We start from the raw sequence: 21,643 nt of genomic DNA on the forward strand, positions 1-21,643 counted from the left end.
AACTGGGGAGGCATATGCACAATAGTGAATGTCCACGTTCCAGCACTAGTAATCCCGAAAAGTGACCTGAATATTGACAGTTTCCCGAAAGCAGATGCTCACCTAAGAAAGAAGAGATCCGTGGAACTGATACCTCGAATGAAGAGAGAAAATTACTTCTCTGCTTAATCAGAAGCATTTCATGCGATCCCATATGAACACAGGCTGTTCAGCCTCACCTCATCAGTGTTCACAGGGCTCTTCGTGCCAAGGATCCAAGTTGGAGTAAATACTAAATGGTTGCAGATGGGAGTTGCTGCAGACGATCAACACAACCATAAAAGGATTTAATGCGATTAAGGAAGAGTTAAGAGCAATTCGACTGATGACTCTCCAGAACAGATATGTCCTTGACATGATCACAGCTATGGATGGAGGAGTTTGTGCAAAAATTGAAGAATCATGTTGCACATTTATACCTTCTCACGACAAAGAAAATGGAACTTTAACAGAAGCCATAGGTATGCTGAGGAAGCTAGAGAACCAGATGATAAATGAAACTGACAAAGTTGATGATGACATCTGGTTTGGATCACTGTTTTCATGGGTTCCACAATGGATGGCAGATGCATTTAAGTTCCTGGGAGCCCTGCTGGTGATGATATTGCTAGGATTTTGTGTTATCAAGATAATAATCTCGCAATGACAGAAAACTGCGAAGAAAGCCATAGGGATGAAGATCATGTTTGATGTCAAACCAGAATGGAAGCCCAAAGATCTGACTGATGAAGAAATAAGAGACTTTGTGAAGGCCAGCAGGCATGCACCTGAGGGAACAAAGTTTCTTTATCCCAGGAAATGCAGAATTTTTGTGGGAAGATGGATTTACTGTAGCCCAAATGGACAATGGGCCTCATTACGACCCCGGCGCTAAACCATGGTGCTATTAGCACCATGGTCCATGCCGGGGTCCGCCATGGTGAATGGCGGAATTACCGCCCCATTCCAAGGTTGGCGGGGCGGTAATTCCCCATTCACCATGGACTCTTCCCCATTCCCATTTTTGCCCCATAGGGCTCAATGGGAATGGGGAAGGCGCTAAGTACGGTGCCGCAAATTGCGGCACCGTACTTAGCACCAAGGTCCATTTGCGGCACCCTACTTTAACGCCTGCTAAAAGCAGGCGTTAAGGTCGGGTCCCGCAAAGGGAACTCGTAATCAGGCGTTAAGGGTTTAACGGCGCCGACACCTTTTACGGCGCCGTTAAACCCTTAACACCAGGGTCGTAATGAGGCCCAATGTCAACTAATGACTTGGAATAAAGACGAACATGTAAGGACAGCAGGAAGCCTGAAAGGAGTAATAAAAATATGGACTCCAAAGAGACACTTCTTCAAACCATCATCTACAGACCCAGAAGATGGAGAAGGAATGAACCCAGATGATGAAGTAAAAACGAATACAGAGGAACAAAGTGAGATGAATCCAAAGGAGGAAGTGGAAGTGGTCGATGAATCGCCCATAGGGGGGGAGTGTAGAAGAGGTCCCGAATAAAGCCTGCACTCCCATCGCCCATTTTGAAGTACCAGGAACATTCACACCAAAATATATGACGTATGATGAGCAAATAAACCAGCAGAGAGCCGCAGTAGGGCTCTGCCCAGTGCCTATCAGAAGAACAACACCTGTTGAAGTACCAATACCCAGAAAACCATGGACAGTAAGGTATCCATTGAGAAAACCCTACCAGCAAATGAGACGAAATGAAGATTACCTAAGTACCGTCCCGGAAGAAACCAAAAAGGCCATAATGGAAGACTAATGGTGACGTCACGAGAGCCCAGACAGGCTCACAGATGGAAGAAATGACAACCAAAAAATGACACGCAGAGACGAAATGCCATGAATAAGGATATCGTGGACCTAGAAGAAGAGAACGATGTTGAAATATCAAGAAGCTTAACCTGTAAGCAGATGAAGATATTCAACCAGATAACGCCTGTCCATATGCTTGAAACCGCAAAAATGCTAAGGAAACAGTGCGGCTTGCTATGCTAAGTAGAAGAATAGAGCGGCAAGCGCCATTATGCATAATCTCCCTCAAAACAAAGCACAGTATTATAAGTGTGATTCCACTTTGCACTAAAAGCAAAATCAACCCAGGTTACTAGAGGCCAAACCAGACAAGATTCATATTCTAGCTAAACGAGAAGAGACGGCTGAATCAAAACTCAGCAAATGCAACTCGTGCCAGGGGAACCAAGGTCGTACCAATAGAAGGAGCGCACAGTAGCTACATATAATTGACCATGTTTAACAATAATCCTGGGACCTGTGAATGCTACGTGCTTCAATGAAAACCTTTTAGTTATTGCACATTACATATATTATTAATACACTGACATGACAGAAACGTACCCATAGAACGTGGCATGGCACACTTTAATCGGGGGTTAGCAGCACCTTTAAGAAATAAGCAACAACAAATAAATCAGTGGACCAACACAAATAAACCAAGCAGTATTTCACAATTCTCTCTAATTTCTCTAATTCCTGTTCTACCTTACCTGCATTTTTCCACAATCATCTTTATGATTTGGCAATGTGCTAATAAAATGGATCACTTTTCACCTGATCTTGCCTTTTCAACCATTGCCCTAAGCCCTTTATTTTACTAAATAAATACAGCCACATTTCACAAACTGCTTTCCTTAAGATGTTGATCATAATGTGAGTTATGGGTTGGGGTCTTCTGTTAGCACTGTTATGAAGTCCCTTGCCTTAATTTGGTGACCAAATGTGGAGGGGAGGGGGAGGGGGGTCGAAGGAGCCATGGGCCACCCTGAGCTAAAGAATGCTGGACCCAGAGAGGGTTCATGGGGGGAGACCCCAGACCACCCCAATAGCTTCTCGGCACGAAGGCAGGGGGCACTCAACAGAGCACACACTCCTGCAGACCACAATGGCAAACAGGGAGAGAAGGAGGTCCTCTGAAGAGGCCCCTTTCCATTTGGTCCTCCCCGTCTCCCTCAGAGAGCCATTACAGCTCCATATGAAGACCCAAACGCTGTGTTGGATATTGAGGTTTCCCCTTTAAGAAAACAAACTTGCAGCCTTTCAAAGCCACCAGCGAGTGGGGAGATGAATGTTTTCCTCTGTACTAATGACAATGGAAATATTTCCCATTATGGATAATACTTGCGCAGATACAAAATTACATGAAAACTCATTCTACTGCTCCGGTGAATGTCGGAGGAGTTAAGAAGTTGCCACTCTACAGTGATGAAGAAGTTATAAATGCAACAGACAGCATCACAGACTTACTGGAGGGGTTTCTGACCTGTAATTAACACTCTAAGCAAGCAAAGGAATTGGGGTAAATCAGGCAATGCATACAGAGCTTCTTGGATGACAGAAAGAGTTCTCACACATACCCAGTCCAGTTTCAAAATGGTAAATGGGCTTAAAGGGGAAGTTCTCTCAGGAATTGTATTGGCACTATAGATTGGGCATGTATTTCTGAACATATATCGACCAATATGAATTTTTTCCAGTGCATCTTACCTTCGGTTTTCCCACATTTACACATGTGAAACTCAAGGGTCGGAAACCCCCATCTTGTGTTAATCTTATCCGTTGATCCATCGCCCTAAGTTCAAGTGCCCTCGCACAAGTAAATCAGATCACCCGCCCCTCAAGCTGACATCATTACACGCTTGCGCCCCTTGCCACAACGCCAGTGCTGCATGTCCATTGGAAATGCCAAGACGCCTCTTTCCTCGATACTGTGTCAACAAACCCTTTCTGACCAGACGACATTGAGTTTCTGCTGCCTTAGTGTCCATCTATTTTATTACAAGCCTCCACAACTTCTTTTTGCTGTGTTCAGCTATCTACCAAGTATAACATACTAAGAACAGGAACTTACACTACCTCAAATGAATTAACTGTGTTAGTGTTTTATATTTGAAACTTTTTCAATATAATTTACAAGTGTCTAGTAAACCATTTAAAAATGTTATATTTACATGACTTATTTTTTACATATGCCAATTCAAAATCTAATTTTGGGCCTATTCCTTTTGTCTTTGCACTATGGGTTTTCGAAAAATGTCTGTCTCTTTTCTTAATTTTATTTCACATTGCATTTTTAATTAAAACTTCATTGCTTTACTTTAGCCAAGTTACTGATTTTTTACTTTTTCACCGACAGTTGCTTTTATCCTTCTTCAATACTTAAGAATTGCAACCCTTTTGGATTCAGGATACATTTTTCATTTTTTGATTTTCTGTTCCCCTAATCAGGAAGACAGGGACCCCTGCTCTTCTTTTTAGCTGAGGATTACAAGCATTCATGCCAGGAGTGGCGAGATTCATCTGCTCGAAGCAAACTCTTCATAATTCTACCGCTGGCAAAAGCCTCCATTAATACCAAACTGTCTGCGGAGAAGACTGTGAAAAGTCTGCTGACTGGCCTTGGAGTGAGGCGCTCTAGGGCAGTAAAGAAAGCTGGAAGAGAGGTAGTGAAATTTGATATGGAATACAGGCACCGACCTTTGGGAAAAAGCCAGTAAAGTACTAAAGTGTCTGGAAAGAAGACTGTGAAACGCCTGCTTACTGGCACTGGTGTGTGGAGTGTTAGATCCAAGAAGAGCGCTAGATCGGAGTCACTGAAGATTGAGAAGGATCCCAGGCACTGAATCAGATGTTCAAAATATGCCTCTATGCACAAACATAGTTCGTGGGGAAGTGAAGGCAAAGTCACAGTTAAGCAGGACTATTTGCTTTTTTCATTGTGGTAAAGACGGCTATTGATTTCTGCGCTCTCTGCGCTGCCTGTGATCTTGGAGCCCGACTCGGCTGCTCTGCATTCCCGTAGCCTAGTCTGGGATCTCGGTGCTCGGCTTGGGTTGGCTTGCAGTGGGGAAGACTTCCCATAAAATCAAAAATCTGCGCAAAGCGTCCGCGAAAGCGGAAGGGAAGGTGTTAGGGAGAATTCTCTGTTTAGGCTGAATTTCCCTACCTAGTGAGTCCCCCAGCAGCTTTGCTGGATTTCTGGGGTTTCTTTTTTTTCTCCTGCCAAGAGTGAGACTCTTTTACCCTCACTCTTGCGCATGTTTGAAGAGTGTTTCTTTGGTTAACCTTGTGTTGTATGGGCTATGGGGTCTTTTACTCCATAGGGCCTCATGTATTTTTGTGATATGGGTTACACAGCACCCTCTGTGCAGTAACCCAGGGGTGTCCTAGGGACTCCCCAACATAGACTCCATACCCTGGGACTGACTACTGTCTCCCAGGGCATGTAAAGTCACCAATGACTTTACTAGTCTTAAATCCTGAACAGAACCAGTACAAACCATCATATTGTGGACGTACTGGCTGGGGCAATTCGATTGCCCCAGGGTCTGTTAGTCGAGGGGGCAAGTCTCCGTCCCCCCCGATCGAGTTTTGGCTGGTGGCAGTGGAAACTACTTTTTATATTCAACCGCAAATATTTTCCTATGGGATTTCCCATTGTTTTAGGCTAACACATTTATTTATTTATTTACGGTAGCCTCAAACATACCGCCGGTTTATATATTTATTATTATAACTCCGGTTGGGATTTTTTGCCAAAACTTGATTCTAAAATGGCGTTGGCGTTCGCCTCTGTAACTCTGACCCAAAGTGGAGCCCTTTGTTCCACTTTTGGCGGGCTTCTCCGCAGAAGCCCTCCAAAGTGGTGCCACTCTGTCTGGGGTACTTAGGAGGGGTGGAGGGGGATTTAGGCACCCTGGACTGAGTTACCTTGGTCGCACTCCGTCCTGATTGGCCCAAGTGGTGAGCCGGCCGGCATGTTTGAGTGACAGCTAGGCTGGGTGAATGGGGGTTTGCTGCATAAAAGCAGGGCTTTGGGGACTGGAACTTTAGAAGTCGCCACAGGACCTAAGAATCCGACGAGGGAAGAGCTGAGCCAACCTGCTACGACGACACCACCGGTGGAGCCCTGCTGAACCGTCTCACCACTTTTCCCGACGACCGAGGAGAGCTCTTAACAGAGTGTCTCCTTCCCTTGACTGGTGGGGACAACCAGTTTTCACCTTCTTTCCGCTTCTTCGAGGTATCTCGTGGCCACCTTGCCAGTGCCAAGCACCCCGGCAACCGGAATACCACACTTTTACCACAACCGCGAAAGTCGGTACAACCCTTTAACCGGAGGACTCCGCGGCTGGTTTCTTCCCGGGCAGTGCAACGACCTTCTTCGTCTGCTCTTCAGCGAGATCTTCTTCTTCCTTGACCGACGTCGAGCCTTGCTGCCACTGCCTGGAACAACTGCCTCCGCTGGAGGATCCTTCCCGTTTAAGGTACCGTGTTCTGCCTGGCTTCCCTTGCCACCGACTGTACGGGGTAGTTTTAGCCCCCGGCTTTCGAACCTGGGATTGCCTGGGACACCCTGGCTAAACTTTCTATGCCTCTCTAAACTCTTTCTGAACTCTTGTGCAAGACTCTGAATCCCTAATAACTGTGTGATCTTGGGCACATTTTCGCTCTGTCTGCTCTAAGAGTGGGCCCTGCCTAGTGACTCTTGCTCACCTGTGACTTTGTGCTTCCGTGAACTTACTGAAAGTGTTCTTGGCCTTAGAGTGGTGTGTTTATCCTAATTCTGCTCTTTCTTTTTTTTCCCTCCCTTCTTTGAACCTACTAGAGTGTCATCTAAAGTTAAGCACTCACCTCTGTTTGAATTATGTGGTGTTAACCAAGAGTTGTCTAGTTAGGAATAAGGGTTGGGACTGCTTTCCATATAACTGTGTTTGAAGTGTTTTACTATATATTGCTAGAGTGTTTCCAACGTATGTGTTCTTAACAATAAATAACTATATACTTTTGAAACCAAGCTCTGGTCAGTGCTTGCTTGTACTGTTGTGTTTGAGTACATATTGTGTATACTTTGCATACTGCCTAACTCTTCTTGAGGGAAGTCTGACTGCTCAGCCACAGCTACCAGGTAAATCTGGGTGGTACAGACTGCTACCAAGTGGGTTTACTGCTATACCTGTAGTCTTAAATCTTTTGCAGTGTTCCCCAAGGGAACTGCACAGGTTTCTGCCTAACACTGGTGTACAGCGGTGGGATTTGTATTGAGTATACATTTTAGTGTGCTTTAGATACCTTAGTGCAACTAACCACAAAGCTTAGCACTGTAAAAGTAATCCTCTAACATGTCAGTTATAGAAAGCTATAGTCAAGAGTCCCTTGCAGCCAAAACTGCTGATTGTTTAAGAGTGCTCTGTAAACATAAGGATCTCATGACTAAGGGCAAGAAAATGGAGCTGATTGAAAGATTGTTAGCTAACCAAAGTCTGGGTGATCGTTCAGAGGAACCTACCACTCCAGCAAATGTAGATGACAGTATTGAAATTGACATAGAACAAAATGTTGATGATTTTGAGGAAGAGTCAGAAGAGGAGGGTGAGGCTGTTGTGACTGTCCCCCCTAGGCCTCTGCCTGCTCTACCTGCTGTGCCTACTGGGCCTTTACCAGGTCCCACATTTAGTCCTCAGTACTATGAACTGGAGAAAATGAAACTAGAATTGGAGTATAAAAAACTTAATGCTCAAACTGAAAAGGAACTAAGGCTAAGGGAAATGGAGCTCAAGCATGAGCTAGAAATGAAGAAATTGTCTGTTGAGAATGCTTCTCTCTCTGGCTCCTCTAGAAGTTCCAGTCCTAAAAGACCCCGGATGCCTAAAGAATTGGTTGGTATGTATGAGCCTAAGTTGGATGTGTTGGATTGGTTGTCTCTGTTTGAATATAATCATGGGCTCCAGAACATCACAGGAAATGACTTACTCACCTGGTTGTTCTCTAGGCTTCCCCCTGTTGCAACTGATGTGGCAATGGAGATGGGGGAGGAGGATAAAAAGGACTATGAATGTGTGAAACTAGCTTTGATAGCTAGGTTTGGGAAGACCCCTTCCCAGTATCTTAAGAGGTTTAGGAGCCTCAAAAAGCATGATGGTACCCCTTGGGCTACCTGGGTGAGTGAAGGGTTGAAAAACTTAGAGGGATGGATTAAGGGTTACAAGGTGAACACTTATGAAGGTATGAAGAATTTGTTTATGTTGGAGACTATTTATGATGCCTGCTCTCCTGAGCTCAGACAACACTTGGCTGATTCCAGGGAATTAGATTCCCGGAAACTAGCTAAGGCTGCTGACTTGTGGGTTGCCAACAGGGCCACTCACAAGGATTCTGGGGTAACTCAGAAGAAGGATGGGGAGAAACAGCCTAAAAAGGACTCCAAAGAGAATTCTAATACTACAAATTCCAAAGAGGGCCCCAAACAAAACCATAAGGGTAAGCCACCAGGGAAACCAAATCAGGCTAGTGTACCTTCTGGTCTCAGACCAGAAGGAGGTCAGAACAAGCCTCCATTCCAGCGAGCCTTTGGCTCATGCTTTGTTTGTAAGGCTACTGACCATGTGAAAGGAGATCCCAGATGTAAGGGTAAACCTTCAGGGGTCCAGCTTGCCTCCTTAGCCTTCCCTCCAGAAGAGGAAGTACATATGGCAAGTGGAAACTTTCTATTACTGGCTGATGAACCCACTGGAGTCTCAGATAGTGTTTCTTTAGTCTCTCTGGGGTTGTGGGAACAACAGAATTTAGATGTCTATAACTCTATCCCAGATAATACTAAAGAGTATTATAAGGACAGTGTCCAGGTGAATGGTCAGGAGACTCCTGCCATTAGGGACACTGGAGCCAGCATAACTGTGGTGGATGAATCATTTTTCAAGGCAGAGGATGTTTCTAAGGCACCCAAATGCCTCACCAAGTTAGCTGGTGGGCCTGTGCAGATGTGTCCCCAGTTACCAGTTCTCATCCAGTGTAATGATATGGCTGTGAAAATACCTGTCAGTGTACAATGTGAAGTGCCAGGTAGGGTTCTGTTGGGTAATGACCTCAAAGCTCTTGGAATTGTGTCACATACCCCCAGACCACCTAGTAAAAGGTTACAGGAGCTCACAAAACCTGCAAGAGAGAAAACCCTGAGAGGGATATCTCAGGAGATGATGACAGAGATCCCTCCTCTCCCACTGGAGCAACTTACTGCAGTAACTACCAGATCAGGAGCCAAGGGGCAACCCAAGACTCCTAGGAAAAAGCCAGCAGCAGGCACTCCAGTGCTTCCAACAAGGACTTCCCCTAGGTTGTCCACAGTTACACCTGTAACTCCACCTCCAGCTGAGGCTGAGAGGGAGGTACAACCCTGTGTGGTTGAGCTAGACTCTGAAGAAGAGCTAGAAGGAGGCCCAAACCTTATTGGAGATTTGGACCCTGAAGACCATCCTGAGCTGCAGTCTTTACTGGCAGAAGGTGGGCCTAGCAGGGCAGCTTTTCGTAAGGGGCAAAGAGAATGTCCAACTCTGGAAGGCCTCTGCCACCAGGCAGCTTCTCAGGCTGATGGGCAAGAGCCTGGGAAGTATAGGTTACACTGGGAAGATGGCCTCTTCTACATTGAACCAACTGAGTCTGAACCTGGAGACTACAAGCGCCTTGTAGTCCCACAAGAGAACAGACAGCAGTTCTTACAACTAGCCCATGAGATACCTTTGGCTGGTCACTTGAGTTTCAAGAAGACCAAGGAAAGGCTCTCTCTCTACTTTTATTGGCCAAAGATGGGGGCTGAAGTAGATAGATATTGTAAGAGCTGCAATACCTGCCAGACTTCTGGTAAGGTTGGTTCCAAGAATGTGGCACCGTTAGTGCCTCTCCCAGTTGTGGGAGTCCCATTTGAGAGGGTAGGGATTGACATTGTTGGTCCCCTTGATCCCCCAACCTCCTCAGGCAACAGGTTTATACTTGTTGTAGTAGACCATGCTACTAGGTACCCTGAGGCAATTCCTATGAGGACTGTTACAGCTCTGGCTGTGGCTAAGTCCCTCCTTGGTATTTTTACCAGGGTTGGGTTTCCTAAGGAAGTAATCTCTGACAGGGGGTCAAACTTTATGTCCCACTACATGAAAGCCATGTGGAAAACCTGTGGAGTTACTTACAAGTTCTCAACAGCATACCACCCTCAGACAAACAGGTTGGTTGAGAGGTTCAACAGAACCATGAAGAGCATGATAGGTGCTTTAGAGGAACCCCTTAAAAAGAAATGGGACCTTCTACTGCCATGCCTTCTCTTTGCTTATAGAGAAGTCCCTCAGGAGGGAGTAGGTTATTCTCCCTTTGAGCTTCTCTATGGCCATCCGGTCAGAGGTCCATTGGCCCTGATTAAGGGGGGATTGGAAGGTGCTCCTCCCCTCAAGCCAGTCAGAGTGACTGACTATGTGATAGGTCTCCGGAGGAGAATGTCACACATGATGGCAGAAGCAAGTGACAACTTGAAAGCTGGTCAAGCTCTGGTCAAACATTGGCATGACCAGAAGGCTAACATGGTTGAGTTTACGCAAGACCAACTAGTTCTAGTTATGCTCCCAACAAGGCAGAGGGCCTTGCAAGACAAATGGATGGGACCCTTCAAGATTGTGGGAAAACTTGGAGAGGTCAACTATCTGGTGGATCTGGGCAGACCCAGGGAAGCTCCTAGAGTCTTCCACACCAACAGACTAAAAGCATACATCCCCAGACCTGACGTAGGAGCCTTGCTTCTAGCTTCAGCTGCAGAGGAAGAAGAGAGTGAATCTCTCCCTGATCTCCTCAGAGGTGTGCCTTTACATGAAAAAGTTGAAGGAGTCAATCTCTCTTCAGACCTGACACCTGAGCAACAAGAGGAGTGCAAGTCTATGTTAAATCAGTTTGCCTCCCTGTTCTCACTGTCACCAGGCTTGACCCCTTGGGGCCAGCATGATATACTCACTGGTGACTGTCTGCCAGTCAAAAGCAGAGGGTACAGAATGTCAGAACATATCAGAACCCACATCAAAGGAGAGGTCAAGAAGATGCTTGATCTCGGGGTAATAGAGCCTTCTACTAGTCCATGGTCTAGCCCAGTTGTGTTAGTACCAAAGGCAGGATCCAAAGACTTGAGATTCTGTGTGGACTATAGAGCTCTAAATGCAGTCACCAAGACTGATGCCCACCCTTTGCCCAGGACAGATGAGTTGGTGGATAAACTTGGGGCAGCCAAGTACCTCAGCACATTTGACCTTACGTCAGGCTATTGGCAAATAGCCCTGACAGACCATGCCAAGAAGAAAACTGCATGTTCAACCCCAGTTGGCTTGTACCAGTTTAAGGTCATGCCTTTTGGATTAAAAAATGCACCTGCCACATTCCAAAGGATGGTGAACCAAGTTCTAGCTGGGATGGAAGATTTCTGCATGGCATACTTGGATGACATTGCAGTCTTCAGCCACTCCTGGGAGGAACATGTGAACCACCTAGGACATGTGTTGCAGGCTCTTGAACAGGCCCATTTGACAATCAAAGCCAGTAAGTGCCAGATTGGTCAAAGTAAAGTGGTCTACCTTGGGCATGAGGTAGGAGGTGGAGAAATAAGGCCTTTGCTCAGCAAGATTGAAGCTGTGCAAACTTGGACAACACCAACTACTCAAACCCAAGTAAGAGCCTTCCTAGGCCTCACTGGGTATTACAGGAATTTTATTGAGAACTATGGGACCATAGCTTCTCCACTGAATGTAATCTCCTCTCCTAAATTCCCTAAAAAGGTAAAATGGAATGAGGAGTGCAATCAGGCCTTTGAAAAACTGAAGGATCCTGAGACAAGGTGGGCAACAATCGAAAGAGAATGCTTTGCTATTGTGTGGGCACTGAAGAAGTTTAGGCCATACTTGTATGGTTCTACTTTTGTTATTCAGACTGACCACCAACCCTTGAGATGGTTAATGCAAATGAAAGGGGAAAATCCAAAACTATTGAGATGGTCAATCTGCCTGCAAGGGTTTGATTTCACCATTGAGCACAGGTCAGGGTGTCACCATCAAAATGCTGATGGACTCTCTAGGATGTATATCATCGACTAGAGGTATGAGGTTCATCCAGGAGTGGATTAAATCCTCCTGTCCCTTAGTCTGGGGGGGCGAGTGTTAGGGAGAATTCTCTGTTTAGGCTGAATTTCCCTACCTAGTGAGTCCCCCAGCAGCTTTGCTGGATTTCTGGGGTTTCTTTTTTTTCTCCTGCCAAGAGTGAGACTCTTTTACCCTCACTCTTGGGCATGTTTGAAGAGTGTTTCTTTGGTTAACCTTGTGTTGAATGGGCTATGGGGTCTTTTACTCCATAGGGCCTCATGTATTTTTGTGATATGGGTTACACAGCACCCTCTGTGCAGTAACCCAGGGGTGTCCTAGGGACTCCCCAACATAGACTCCATACCCTGGGACTGACTACTGTCTCCCAGGGCATGTAAAGTCACCAATGACTTTACTAGTCTTAAATCCTGAACAGAACCAGTACAAACCATCATATTGTGGACGTACTGGCTGGGGCAATTCGATTGCCCCAGGGTCTGTTAGTCGAGGGGGCACGTCTCCGTCCCCCCCGATCGAGTTTTGGCTGGTGGCAGTGGAAACTACTTTTTATATTCAACCGCGAATATTTTCCTATGGGATTTCCCATTGTTTTAGGCTAACACATTTATTTATTTATTTACGGTAGCCTCAAACATACCGCCGGTTTATATATTTATTATTATAACTCCGGTTGGGATTTTTTGCCAAAACTTGATTCTAAAATGGCGTTGGCATTCGCCTCTGTAACTCTGACCCAAAGTGGAGCCCTTTGTTCCACTTTTGGCGGGCTTCTCCACAGGAGCCCTCCAAAGTGGTGCCACTCTGTCTGGGGTACCTAGGAGGGGTGGAGGGGGATTTAGGCACCCTGGACTGAGTTACCTTGGTAACTCAAGTCGCACTCCGTCCTGATTGGCCCAAGTGGTGAGCCGGCCGGCTCACCACTTAGCATGTTTGAGTGACAGCTAGGCTGGGTGAATGGGGGTTTGCTGCATAAAAGCAGGGCTTTGGGGACTGGAACTTTAGAAGTCGCCACAGGACCTAAGAATCCGACGAGGGAAGAGCGCAGCCGACCTGCTACGACGACACCACCGGTGGAGCCCTGCTGAACCGTCTCACCACTTTTCCCGACGACCGAGGAGAGCTCTTAACAGAGTGTCTCCTTCCCTTGACTGGTGGGGACAACCAGTTTTCACCTTCTTTCCGCTTCTTCGAGGTATCTCGTGGCCGCCTTGCCAGTGCCAAGCACCCCGGCAACCGGAATACCACACTTTTACCACAACCGCGAAAGTCGGTACAACCCTTTAACCGGAGGACTCCGCGGCTGGTTTCTTCCCGGGCAGTGCAACGACCTTCTTCGTCTGCTCTTCAGCGAGATCTTCTTCTTCCTTGACCGACGTCGAGCCTTGCTGCCACTGCCTGGAACAACTGCCACCGCTGGAGGATCCTTCCCGTTTAAGGTACCGTGTTCCGCCTGGCTTCCCTTGCCACCGACTGTACGGGGTAGTTTTAGCCCCCGGCTTTCGAACCTGGGATTGCCTGGGACACCCTGGCTAAACTTTCTATGCCTCTCTAAACTCTTTCTGAACTCTTGTGCAAGACTCTGAATCCCTAATAACTGTGTGATCTTGGGGACATTTTCGCTCTGTCTGCTCTAAGAGTGGGCCCCGCCTAGTGACTCTTGCTCACCTGTGACTTTGTGCTTCCGTGAACTTACTGAAAGTGTTCTTGGCCTTAGAGTGGTGTGTTTATCCTAATTCTGCTCTTTCTTTTTTTTCCCTCCCTTCTTTGAACCTACTAGAGTGTCATCTAAAGTTAAGCACTCACCTCTGTTTGAATTATGTGGTGTTAACCAAGAGTTGTCTAGTTAGGAATAAGGGTTGGGACTGCTTTCCATATAACTGTGTTTGAAGTGTTTTACTATATATTGCTAGAGTGTTTCCAACGTATGTGTTCTTAACAATAAATAACTATATACTTTTGAAACCAAGCTCTGGTCAGTGCTTGCTTGTACTGTTGTGTTTGAGTACATATTGTGTATACTTTGCATACTGCCTAACTCTTCTTGAGGGAAGTCTGACTGCTCAGCCACAGCTACCAGGTAAATCTGGGTGGTACAGACTGCTACCAAGTGGGTTTACTGCTATACCTGTAGTCTTAAATCTTTTGCAGTGTTCCCCAAGGGAACTGCACAGGTTTCTGCCTAACAGAAGGCTAAGTGACAGTTTGGCAGTTTGGAAAGAGGAGCGAGGCGCTGGTGAGTTGACACTATTTTGACTATTTTCCTATTATTGATTTTCGGTATATCTACCTGTGGGAAATTGGAAGGATAGACTCACCTCCTGCTGCAACTCTTGGTAAATAAATAATGGGTCTCAAATTACAGTCACAGAATACAAAACAAAAGAAGAGAAACCGGAGTGTGGCATTAGCAAGCTCTCCATCCTCCTCGATATGTGCCCAAAGTAAGAGAAGGGGTACGAGATCTGGTAGCGCTAAAACAAAGGGGAAAGAAAAAACATTAATGGAACAACCTAAAATCATTGGCTTTTAGAGTATACCCCAGGCAATTGAAAGGGAAGATGTATCTGAGGTAATGAATGATGGAGGGATTATACCCCTAAACAATAGCTCCATGGTTGACAATAATTCACTGCTTAATATGTCCAAAGCATTTAGGAGTCAATCCCTTGGGATATCATTGGAGCCTGTGAATGTAATAGTCAATAGAAGTGTGGAGGTCCTGGATGATATGGATAATCTCATTGAATCAAACCTATCCGGGACGCCAGATTTGGTACAAATGGCACAGGATACTTCAGCCCTAAGTGACGACAATAGTTAATGGGAAGACTCAGAAACCATACATGAAGGGACGAAGAATACGGCTAACAAACTGGAGGCTATTGCGGTGACATTGGACGCTGTATTTGGGCTTTGCCCCTACCTTATGAAGGAACAATGAGAACTGAATAAGATGGTGGGAAAGATTGTGGACATTGTTTTGCTTAATAGCAAATGTGTAGATGATCGAATTCTAGACAATGAGGCTGATTAAAGCCAATTTGCAGATACTTTGAGTGATTTATGCATAGCCCTAGTAGAGGATGAATTGGGGGAAGTGCATAAAATCATTGTGAGTGAGGAACAAATAACTGGTGGTAGCCTCCTAGAGAATCTGACTACTAGCTCTCTTCGGCGAGAAAGGCACTTCATATGGGAGCAGAAAGTGCACTTGTCACAAGCGTAATAATATAACATGGGCAAGCAAAAAGAGTAAACATGATTATACTGTCAAAATAAATCCTCCCAAAAAGAATAGTGCTTCACTGGCAGAGTCACAAAGCAAGAATGTTGTAGGTGTGACTAAAGGAGACAGGTTTGACTTAAGGATGATAAACCTGAAATAAGGCAGATGCCAGGAGATAATGGGGGACCGATGGATAAATGGTTGAAGGGGATAGAGAGCAATGATAACAGGAATATCACAATACCGGAGATGCATATAGCAGATAGACAACGTAGTGAAGCAGTATCGGTAAAACAGGTGAGTTATGTAAATATTGTTACAAACAAGATGATAGAATCACTCTCCTCTAGGGCAGAGGGATGTATTATGGAAAAATGGAAAGATTAGCTATGTGTAATATTAATAATGAAAGCAACGGATTACCTCAGCATAGAAATGAGGAAGGAAAAGGTAATGTGCTGAAACTGGGGAAGTGGTGTGGTGGAGCTGTAGGGGTATATGTCAACTGTGGCCTTCCTGAGCTTCGGAGTGTTTGGGAGGGAGTTGTACACCTCTTCACCTATTTATTTTAATCGTAGCTCCGCTATCTATCAGGTAGTCCACCGGCGTGCCGTTTACGTGCAGAGCCAGCACCGGACTGTGTTGAGTGCTGTGCTGTTGTTGAGGACCCAGACATATACCTTCTTCCTTTGATCCTCACTTGATGGCAGAGAGTCATTGCTGGATGGCGACCGCAATTCAACATAGGAGACATAGCGTCTGCGGCTACTTCTTAGGGGAATTTCGTCTGGCAGATAATCCTCACAGGTGTATGTCTTCCTACGGTCGCGTTCCTCCCGTCGTTGCCATTTTGCTTCCGGGTCCAAACCACCTTCCTGGGGACTTATCAGCATTGTTTTTCTGTGTTCACTCATGCTCCACCGACCACTCGGGAGAACGGGGGTGTTTTGCAGACTGCCCTGAAGTGGCCGTCGCCACTGCACAAGGCACATTTCTGTCCTAGAGCAGGGCAGTTGCCCATTTGGGGGTATTCATACCCACACCTGTAGCACGTGGCATCTGTACGTCTGGGTGGTACGGACGCCGGCATGGCGAAATGTTTGTTGGCGCGTCTGGGTGAGAGGCCTTTGGCTTTATTGTGACTGTGCCCAGATTGTCCAGTTGAGACTCGACTGCTGCTTCCATTCACGCCAGGGCAAGGATTTCATCTAGCGACCGCTGTTTCTGCTGAAGTTTCTTACAAAACGACAGGGATTCGCACCCCACTAACCTGCGATCATAGAGCTTCCTTGTTGCAGTAGCGATGGAATTCGCAGTGTTTTAGTTTGATGCGCAGTCGCATTACGTAGTTGTCGAGGGACTTCCCTTCATCTTGTCGTGTGATGTGGAAGAGGTGTCGGTTATAGTCGACATTGGTGTGGGGTGTGAAATATTCAGTCAGTTTGGTATGCAGGTCGTGGTGGGTCGCAGTGTCCAGGTTCACGATCTCCCCTGCGATGTCTCTAACTGCCAGTCCAATGGCCATAGATAAAGTGTTCTTGAGTCGGGTATCATCATCAAGTCCTATGGCTCCCACGTAGAATTTAAAATCAAGTAGCCATGTTGACCATCTGGGGCCCAGGTTGCTGGTGTCACGTACATCGAATGCGTGGGGCAGGTGCAGTACTTGGAAGCCCCCACCCACGGAGGGCACCTGCCCTGAGGGTCCGGCTCCCGTTGTGGATGAAGCCTCCCCATCGGACATGATTGTGTCTTAGGTGAACGTTGGTGGGCACTTGCTAGTGGTCTACAGCACGCGTAGGGTGGAGGAAGAAAAACTCCCCTTTTCGGTTGAGTCAAGGTGACCAGGTTTGTGTACTTGTTACTGGTCTGGTGTGGCCCGCGGGCCCAGTGTATCTGTGGCCCTGGATCAAACTGGCTTCATAGCAAGTAGGTCAACCGGGGACAACATCCGGCAAGCTCTACATTTAGTAGAAATAGCAGCCCTGGACTCTCATAAAATGGCGTTGTTAGCCTTAGACATGTCCAAAGCTTTTGATAAAGTGGACTGGTCCTTTCTACAGCTTACTCGTGAGTCCTTCCAGTTCAGCCCGAGCTTCCGCAAATTGGTCCTAGCCAACTACTGTTCCCCAAAAAACTCCCTGCGAGTTAACCAAAATCTAACAATGCCTATCCCTCTAATTTATGGAACCAGGCAGGGGTGCCCTCTATCCCCCCTCCTGTTTGCCCTGATAATGGAGCCGTTGGCTCAGCGGGTTCGCATGGACCCCAATATTAAAGGGATGCAAATTGATGCCTCACAGAACAATATTTTGCTGTACGTCGATGATGTCCTGCTGTCCATAACAAACATACAGCACTCCAAGAATTACACAAATTTGGAGAGGTCGCAGGGTTCACTATCAACTACAAAAAATCCTCAGCCGTGGGGGTGAGTCTGACTCCGGAGCAGGGGGAGGCCCTCAAACTGCTTTGCCCCATCCAATGGAATGGGAAATCCATAAATTACCTAGGTGTCCAGGCCCCGGCTCGCCCGGGAGAAGTTACTCAGCAAATCTCCCCTCCCCCCGCCGTTTTAAAGAATTAGAAAAAGATCTTGAGCGCTGGGCTTCCCAGGAGATATTGCTCCTTGGTCAGATCACGGCTTGTAAAATGAATCTACTCCCACAATTCCTCTACTTCTGCTCCTTCCTGCCCACCCCAATCCTGTTAGTCCGCCCTGCTACACTTACAGCAGAAAATGCTCTGACTTATATAGAGAGGGAAGAAAGCCAGGATTCGCCAAAAAGTAATGATGGACAATGCTCGCCTGGGGGCTTAGGGGTTCCCAATCTGCGTAAATACCAGGTGGCTTCACAACTGGATCGCTTACAAGCCTGGCTTCCATCGATGGAGCCACCGAAATGGGTGGAAATTGAACAGTGAAGACTGCCGCTACCCCTCTACTCTCTTCCCTACATTCCTCCCCAGTTGCGGAGGACCTGGCCAGGCATGCGTTCATCCACAAAAGGCACCCTACATGTGTGGGACCGGGCGTCGAAATCCAAAGGCATCAGACGTGGCCTGGGCCCAAATACCCTGATCTTCCATAATCCAGCCTTCTACCCAGGAACCCACCCCACAAACTTTAAGAACTGGGCAAGAGGGTGGCTGCACAACCTAGCACAACTGTTCGAGAATGGCCAACCTCACATGTTCGAAAACTATAAAACAGCCTTCCAGTTAGCTGAAACAGATAGGTTCTCCTATTCCCAACTCCGTCATTGGTGTACTCACCCTCCGGTCCAGCAAGCGGCCACTCAAAACCTTAGCCCTATTGAACTTACCTTGCAGGGGGCGCCAGCAAGAGGAAAGCTCTCCAGCCTCTATAAATTAATGCACGAGGACATGCTAACCCTCAGCGGACCGGCAGCGGCTGACCCATCTAAAAATTATTTTAGGTAACTCTTGTAAAATTGAACTTGTCCCATATGTGCAACCAAACCAAAATAAGATTGTTTTTAAAAAAAAAGATGTTTTGGAGGAACCGGATGGATGGTTTCTCTTCCTGAAGGGAATCTTGTTTGGGTGTTCGGTGACTTTGGGCACTTTATACATCCTGAACGATAATCAGCAGGAGTTCTTGGAGACTTTAGTCACCTCCATTGCGGGGTTTGTAGAGAGTGGATTACTCTTTGGCAGGGATTTCAATTCAATTCTGGACCCTATACTGGATAAGACACTCCTGCTGTCTGCCACAGACTACAGGAATACTCTGACTTTGATAAAAGCTTTCCATGAGCTGGGCTTGGTGGATGTCTGGAGGCTCCTCCATGGGAATGAAAGGGAGTACTCTCACTATTTGTATGCACACAGAGTTTTTTCCCCGATCAATCTCCTCTTGGTTTTGTCTACCTTACATCCCTACGTCTCGAGTGCTGTTATTGGTCCCAGATTGTTTTCCGATCATTATATGGTTTCATTGCAGTTGCAGGTTAGCAAGTTGCGACCTACTTGTCATCGCGAAAGGAAGATTTACGATCCCTTGCTTCAAGATCCCGTGGATCGTGAGGGAAATTGTGATGGCCATCGATAATTATTTAAGGGAAAATTAAAAGGATGGTATCTCCCATGGCATCCTGTGGGATGCAATAAAGGCTGTTACAAGGGGGACTTTATAAGTCGGTCATCTGCCTATTTTAAAGCCCAAGAGAGGGAACAATCGGAATCTCAAGTGCGTGAGCACGGGCGCTTCCATGCCCAAACAAGATTTCAGGGCGCTTTCAGGGATCTCTGACTTGCCAGGTCTATCTTGGAGGCATTGATGGCTTCAGAATCTGCCAACTCTCTACTACGCACAAAAAAATGTTATAACACTCCAATTAACAAGGCCAATAGGCTGTTCGCCTATAATCTGAAACAGCAGAAGAATAGGAATCATATCATGGGCATTCGGGGTGGGAACAGGGTGCGGAAGAAGGAAAGCTTGAGGTCTTTTCACATTCCTACGAGGAACTATTGGGTGCCGAAAGACCCGACTTGGAAGCAGGACTCTAATTTCACCCAACCCACGGTTTCCAGACTCTCCCAAGCACTGCGTCTTGAACTTCCTATCACAAAGGAGGAAACAGAGTTAGCCATCAACTCACTCTTAAATCAGAAGGTCCCGGGCCGGACAGATTCATGCCTCTCTTTAATAAAACGTTTGTCTTGAATGTTGCCCCCACTAACCGCCTTATTTAATTCCTTTCTTGTTTTGGGCAAGATATTTGATTCTATGGAGCAGTCTTTGCTCTTTTTGATTCTTAAACCAGGTAAGGATGCCACCATATCTGACTTGTACCACCAGACTTCTCTCCTTAATGCTGATGCCAAAATATACCCCAAGAATATTGCCTCCAGACTGATGGAGGGCCTGCCTTTTTTGGTTCATCCTAATCAAACCGGATTCATTATTGACGAAAGAATGCACAACAACATCAGACGGGCTATCAACGAGGTGGAGAGTGGTAGAAATCAGTGACTCCTGTTGACCTTGTTGGCGCTGGATGTTAACAAGGCCTTTGATAGGGGTGACTGGAGGTTCATCCTCTCAAATTTGCAGACGTTTGGCTTTGGACCTTCCTTTGTGGGACATATTATGGCCTGTTACCAATCCCTGAAGATCAGACTCTGCATCAATGGGCAGTACTCACGATTTATCTCTTTCCAGGGTAACGTGGCAGGACTACCCGCTCTCTTCCCTGATCTTTGACTTGGTGATGGAGCCCCTGGCGTTCCACATCCAGGCTGATCCATGTATTCGGGGTGTCCCTGAGGGTGATGTTGAGCATCACTCTCTGGAACTCACTCTCATCTGTTCCGAGTTAAGAACCATCCTACAGCACTTTCCGCAAACTCCAAAGACTCACCTCTTCTACTAGTGTAACCAATTGTATGTTAACTGTTTTGTGTTCCCGCATGTAACTAGTGCCTAGACGTCCCATGATTAAGCACGCACCTACAAATGAGAAATAAATATATAAAATAAATAAAATGCCCCTCGCGGCTGACAATATCCTGTTAATGATGTTGCACACTTTGTCAACACCCCAGGCCCTAAAGTCAGAACTAGGGTTGTTTAAAGACTTCTCAGGCTTTTCTACAAATTACAAGTCCAGAGGACTAGATATCTCGGAATCCCATGATAACATGGCCAGTAGCCAGTGAGAGTTCCAATTCTGTTGGGAAAAGGACAACCTTGACTACGTAGGCGCAAAGTTGACACCGTCCTTTTCTAGGCTGTATCGGGCCAATTTTCCAGCCTTCAATAAATCCTTCACTAATGATCTCCTACGCTGGGAGAATCAAGAGCTCTCCTGGATAGGTTGGATTTCGGAAGTGAAGATGAATATCATCCCTATGCTTCTCTATTACACACTGACCACCGCCGGTCTCCGCATTGATAGGCAGGTCCTACATTTGAATACATTTAATGGTGGACTGGAGCCAGCCATTCTTTAGTACTACGTTGTAGCAGCCAATGTCTCGCACATTATGGCTTGGCAGGCTGACCCTGAAATGGCCCTCTGGGTGGATGTCGAGCATCCCATTTCAATGCTCCTGTGCCTTGGTAAAGCTTACAGATGCGGCAGGGGCCATTTACTGCCCTCCACCCTGGTCTCCATGGCGTATTGGGACAAAGCACTTAAATTATGGAAGGTCCGACACAACCTTGGCCCCATATTGCCAGTCTTTGGAAACCCTTGCTTTTCTCGTGGGCTTGCTGCAGGGTCCTTTAGGGTTTCACACAGGGGCGGACTGCAACACTTGAGCCAGCTGTATTGTGAGGATGTTCCTCTCACATCTGAGGACTGCAAGGAGTTGGTTGGTGTCCCTGAGGTGGAATGTTTCAGATATTGTCAAATTAGACATTGGATTGAAAATCCAAAAATCCTAGAGGCTGGTACACGCTGCTCACCTCACTGGAACTTATGGTGCA

At 46.5% G+C, this 21,643-nt stretch overlaps 1 protein-coding gene across 38 annotated transcripts in view; it reads right to left on the reverse strand.

Annotated features, from left to right (window-relative positions):
* The window catches only part of LOC138491680 (von Willebrand factor A domain-containing protein 5A-like), a 925,839-nt gene that overhangs the window by 237,791 nt on the left and 666,405 nt on the right, over positions 1–21,643 (reverse strand). For 23 of the 38 annotated variants that reach the window (XM_069618327.1, XM_069618326.1, XM_069618328.1 and 20 more), the window contains one exon: positions 2,398–2,442. The exons of the other annotated variants lie outside the window; for them this stretch is intronic. In XM_069618327.1, the coding sequence (XP_069474428.1) occupies positions 2,398–2,442 (45 nt within the window). The remainder of the gene's footprint in view (positions 1–2,397; positions 2,443–21,643) is intronic. 38 annotated transcript variants of the gene reach the window in all.

Source organism: Ambystoma mexicanum, chromosome 10 (genome assembly GCF_040938575.1).
Source record: "Ambystoma mexicanum isolate Mex_15411 chromosome 10, UKY_AmexF1_1, whole genome shotgun sequence".
Lineage (NCBI taxonomy): Eukaryota > Metazoa > Chordata > Amphibia > Caudata > Ambystomatidae > Ambystoma > Ambystoma mexicanum.